The following is a 5,382-nucleotide window of genomic DNA, read 5'->3' as shown; positions in this document are numbered from 1 at the left end:
GTCAGATACACAAAGAGTAGATCAGAACACGGACAACAACGCTCAGTAGCTCTATGAAAGAAGCAATACCTCACAACTGACCTAACCTAAAGCCCGGGCCTATAAACTAACTGGATCTAGTCACATGATACATAACACAGGTGAAGAACATCACTGGGGAAGCTGATCTCTGATATGTGGAACCTGGTGACCTTGACATCACATGTTCACCCAGAGGGTTCTGGGAATTGGAGTCCTGTGAGTCATGGCTGGAGGGATGCGTGACACTCTCCCCTAAATACTGAATTTCCAGTCGCAACTTAGCAACAGCCAACAAGTAAATGCCATTCAAGCTTGGCATGTTCTTGTTTTTTTTTTGGTATGTTTCAATACATCATATGCAGAGAGCATTTTTGTTGCAGTGTGGCATAAAAAAAAAACAAAAACTAAATATTGGGAAAATTTAACATATAAACTTTTGCACAGACCACAATTTATGTTCATTATTTTTTCCAATATGTTATTATATGTCATGTTTTATTATTGTAATGGTAGGCAATGTAACGATTTTTTTCAAGTAATTTTGGACCATTTCTATTAGTCTGTTTATCATACAATTTTAGCCCAGTGCAGACGGTAACTGAGGGGTACTTTTCAAATTGTGCAAGCAATAAAAAAATTTTAAAAATGGAGATACAAGGTTTTTGCATGACAGCATCAACATATAGTTAGTATTTAAAATAATACAATTAAAACTAAACATTTATTATATTTATGAATAATATTTATAAATAAGGACAGTTATTTTATTTTTTTTATTAGCAATATTTTTATTATGCAAAAAAACAACTGAACAATATATAGATAAACTACACTACACTGTTAGGAATAAAGGTTCTGCACAGGTACATTTTTCGTTCATCAAGGTACAAACAGTGTAAATATTCCCTCAAAGGTACAACAGTGGGTTTAAGGTCTGATTTAAATAAATAAATAAACCTTAAATAAGTTTTTCCAGGTGAAAAGACGGGGTGTGTGGAGTCAGTACAGCTTAAATATCATTTCAGTGGATTATGGTTCAGTTATGTTCCCTGACTAAAGGTACTGAGATACCCCAGTGACAAGAGTGGTACCACCCCAGTGACAGTTTAGTCCTCTTATTTCTGAGAGTGTACAGTGTGATAAGGTATCAGTGCAGCCCCAGTCTTTTCTCCACCACTGCTCGTAATGCATGATAACAATGCCCTGATGAGATCAGATGGCTTTTGTGGTAAAAGTGCTGTTTCAGGCTGCGTGTTAGTGAGTAAGGCCAGGCTGGGGGTCTCAGCAGTGCTTCTGGGTTTAGATCACGTGAATGACAGCATCCCCGCAGTGACAGAACAGCCTTTATGCTCTCCAGTGTGACATCAGGGCTGATCTGGAGGCCGGCATGTTCCTCCGCTCGGCCTATTGTGTCTCCCACAATGCCCTGAAAGATCTCACTGCTTCTCCGCGAGTGGCCGTCTGCCCGCTGCCTTCCTGAGCCCCCCAGAGCCGTCTGTGGGTGCGTATGTGTGTGGTCACTGTTCTCAGCCACACCATTCAGCAGTGAGCAATGAGACCTCTCCCACTGTCATTGTGCAGAAGGGCCAGATAGGAGAAGAACACCAAGGGAGTGCATGTGTCCACTGTCATGATAGTCAGGCACCAGTCACTGGTCAGCTCTTCCCATGACAGGCCACTGAGAGCGTGCACGAGCTGAGGAAACAAGCGGGCAGGCAGATACACAGAGGTGAAGGTGCAGGACACACCAGTGTGGGAGTTCGTAGAGTCATTTACTGCTGCTAAATCAAGCTTATGTCCAAGAATATAAACCTCTACAGACAGTAAGAGAGCCGGTCACTCAGGAGAAACTGCCCCTCACTGCTGCTTCATCATCAACATGTGGAAAGTCAGAACAAATGGATCTGGAGGACTCACACATCTGAAGAAGGAATGACAGAAGGTGAGCAGATACTCTCATAGAAAACAATTAAAGGGGAATTCCACCCATTTTCCAGAATTTCTGCATAATTCAGAACAAACTCTGAGTGTTGTGATGTGAAACGGCCCATTGTAGAGACTCTTTACAGTGGTGGTGATAGGAACCAGACGTCACCATGACTACAACTCAAATAGAGCCATTTTATTTACTGTCTAAAACCACCAGTGAACCTACACAAGTCTTTTGAGCTTTTATATGGAATGTTGATGATAAAATAGCAGTAAAACTGGATAACATCAAATTTTCTTTGGAACTATCTTGCCTTACTACTGCATGCATGTACCTCTACGCCATGAATAAATCCAGATTATTCCTTTTTTGTGTCTTATTTCATGGCGTTATATTGGCAGCCACAGGCGACTGCTGTACTGTTGCGCACAGCTCTCGCGTTAGAGCTTTAGCATTGTATTATAGACAGGAGGATCCCAAAAACAGAAGAACAGCCTAACAGACTTCACTGTCTTCACTGTGCTGATGGACGCTGGACGTTCTTAAGTCACTCAGTTCTGGATGAGTTTTTTGAGCTCAAGTTGTTTTTAGTAAAGTCCTTCAACGTTTGTCATTAATTTACAGTAAATACAGACCCCTGCTGGTGACATCCCTTCTTCGTTAAAATAATGTGTGGCCACATCTTACTAAGTCATGGGAACAAGATAGTTAAGTCATGGCCACAATTTAGGCATGAGAATGCGATTAATGAATTAAGCAATGGCCACAGCTTAGTATTGTGTGGGAACAAGATATTTAAGTTGTGGCTACAACTTAGTAAGGCACGGGAAAGAGATAATTAAGTCATGGCTGAAACTTAGTAAGGTGTGGGAACGAGATAGTTAAGTCATGGCCATAATTTAGGTGTGAAAACAAGACAGTTAAGTTCTGGCCAACAACTTAGTAAGGCGTAGGAAGGAGATAATTAAGTTGTGGTCATAACTTAGGTGTGGGAACAAGATAGTTAAGTTGTGGCCACAACTTAGTAATGCATGGGGAAGAGATAACTAAGTGGCTAAAACTTAGTACGGTGTGGGAAGAAGACAGTTAAGGATTGACCACAACTTACTAACATGTAGGAATGAGATAGTTAAGTTGTGGCCATAATTTTGTGTGGGAACAAGATAGTAAATTGTGGCCTCAATTTATTGAGGCATGGGGACAAGATAGTTCATCGTGGCCATAAGGTTAGGTTATGGGAAGAAGATAATTAAGTTGTGGCCACAACTTAGTAAAACATTGGAAAGATGTAATTAAGTCATGGCTAAAACTAAGTAAGGTGTGGGAACAAGACAGTTAAGTTAATAAGGCATGGGAATGAGATATTTAAGTCGTGGTCATAACTTTGGTGTGGGAACAAGATAGTAAATTGTGGCCACAACTTAGTAAGGCATGGGAAAGAGATAATGAAGTCATGGCTAAAACTTACTGAGGTGTGGGAACAAGACAGGCCTTGGCCTTTACTTATTAAGGCATGGGAACAAGATAGTTAAGCCGTGGCTACAATTTAGGTGCGGGAATGAGATAATTAAGTCCTGGCTAAAAATTAGTAAGGTGTGGGAATGAGTTCAATCATAAGCACAACTTTTTAATGCATGAAAACAAGATAGTAAAGCCATGACCACAATTTATTAAGCATGGGATAAAATCAGTAATTCATGGCCACAACATATTAAGGCGTGGCCACAAGTCAGTAAGGTGTGGGAACAAGATAATTCAGTTTTACTAGTTAAGTCATGGCCACAGCTTAATGAAGAACAAGATGATTAAGTCGTTACCATGCCTTAGTAAGTCATGGCCACATATTACTTTAATTTAGAAGGGACGTCATCATCGGGGCTCCATACATAACAGACCTTTACCTGAGTGTGTGTTGAGTATGAGACTCCTCTGATAATGTCCACTCCACTTCCGCAGTGTGAGCTGATGTGAGATGTCTGAGCTGGAGCAGCTGCCCCGACCCCACCTTGCGCCCGCCCTGCACCGCTGGAGACGTGATGTGGAGGAGCAGGTGGAGCTGTGGTGGTTTGGTGACCCCTGTGTCTCCGTGCTCTGTTACTGCACCTCAGTGACGGTGGTGCTGGGCCTGGGCCTGGCGGGCGTGTTGTTGCTGTCCTCGGCCGGCTCTGCTACTGGCCCCTCGGCGCTGTGGCGGCTGGCCGTGGGCTCCACGCTCTGCCTCTTGGCGCTGGCCGTCCTGCTCAAGCAGCTGCTCAGCTCGGCCGTGCAGGACATGGGCTGCATCCGGAGCCGGAGGAGGATCCTGCAGCTGCGCAGCGGGGGCTCTCTGGACCCTCTGCTCCTGCTGGCCACCGGCCTGGCCTTGATGGTCTGCGGCGCCGCGCTGCTGCTGGCCTTGAGCCGCTCGGACACGCTGCTCTCCGGGACGGTCCTCCTGGCTAGCGGGGGCGCCGTAGTGCTGGGCGTGGCAGCATATGGAACAGTGGTGTATGTGAAAGAATGGAGGAGAAGGAGGACAAGAAGGAGGAGGAGGAGGACGAGAAGGAGGGTGAGAGTGTACGCAGTAACAGCACAGAGGAGTCAGCCATGGAGAGACTCGGCCTCCAGTCAAGCAAGTCTGATATGAGAGATTAGAGGAGCAGAAATACGACAAAAGAGAAAAGTTTACACATTATCTAAGCCACTTATCCTCCTGGGTTGTGGGGGTTGCTGGAGCCTATCCAAGCAGTCATTGGGCAGAAGGCAGGAAACACCCTGGACAGGTTGCCAGTCCATCACAGGGCAGACAGACAGACATATACACTTAAACCTAGGGGCAAATTAGCATCTTCCATTTGTCTGCCCGTATGTCTTCGGACAGGGAGAACATGCAAACTTCATGAAGAAAGTACCCTGGTCACCCGGCCGGGGAATCGAACCCAGGCCCTTACTTGCTGGGAGGCAACAGTGCCACCACCATGCCGCTTGAAGTTTAATCAAGTGAACTGTTAAATCAAGATAAATTAACTGACCGTTTGCAAAATTCAGAAAAAGTTCAGCCTCATTTATTGTTGCCATGTGCGTCAAACATTCACTTCAGGCTGCCAGGTAGCATCTTCAAAGTACAAAGGAAAATTCAGAAGCTCATTTAAAACTTTTTTCATTAAAAACAAAACTGTTTAGTGCAGAGATATGTGTCTGAGAACTGACAAAATAGTGTAGCATCAGCGTAGGAGAAGAAGACGCTTCGAACAAGTGCTCTTTTATTTACATGCAGCTGGGCTAACCCACCACCAGCGCTGCCAGAACGGCCGCAGCAGCGTTGGTCACCTCCGACCGTACATCTCACTGTAATGGTAGGTATGCAGACCCACTAACCAGCCCCACAGACCAGCACAAAGCAACAGGAACAGCACATAAACACATGACCAAGCCCACAACAACAACTATTC

At 44.5% G+C, this 5,382-nt stretch overlaps 1 protein-coding gene across 1 annotated transcript; it reads left to right on the top strand.

Annotated features, from left to right (window-relative positions):
* Positions 1-1,070: 1,070 nt before the first annotated feature.
* tmem125b (transmembrane protein 125b) lies at positions 1,071-4,658 on the top strand. The gene is made up of 2 exons (XM_036596964.1): positions 1,071-1,963; positions 3,908-4,658. Exon 2 carries the CDS (start codon positions 3,924-3,926, stop codon positions 4,575-4,577), a length of 654 nt encoding a protein of 217 aa, XP_036452857.1. The 5' UTR covers positions 1,071-1,963; positions 3,908-3,923; the 3' UTR covers positions 4,578-4,658.
* Positions 4,659-5,382: the final 724 nt, after the last annotated feature.

This window comes from Colossoma macropomum, unplaced genomic scaffold (assembly GCF_904425465.1).
Source record: "Colossoma macropomum unplaced genomic scaffold, Colossoma_macropomum, whole genome shotgun sequence".
In the NCBI taxonomy this organism is placed as follows: Eukaryota; Metazoa; Chordata; class Actinopteri; order Characiformes; family Serrasalmidae; genus Colossoma; species Colossoma macropomum.
This window is presented reverse-complemented; position numbering and strand designations above follow the sequence as displayed.

What these genes read in the sequence shown, in the direction of transcription:
- tmem125b (XM_036596964.1), top strand. Translation starts at nt 3,924, where the DNA reads ATGTCTGAGCTGGAGCAGCTGCCCCGACCCCACCTTGCGCCCGCCCTG.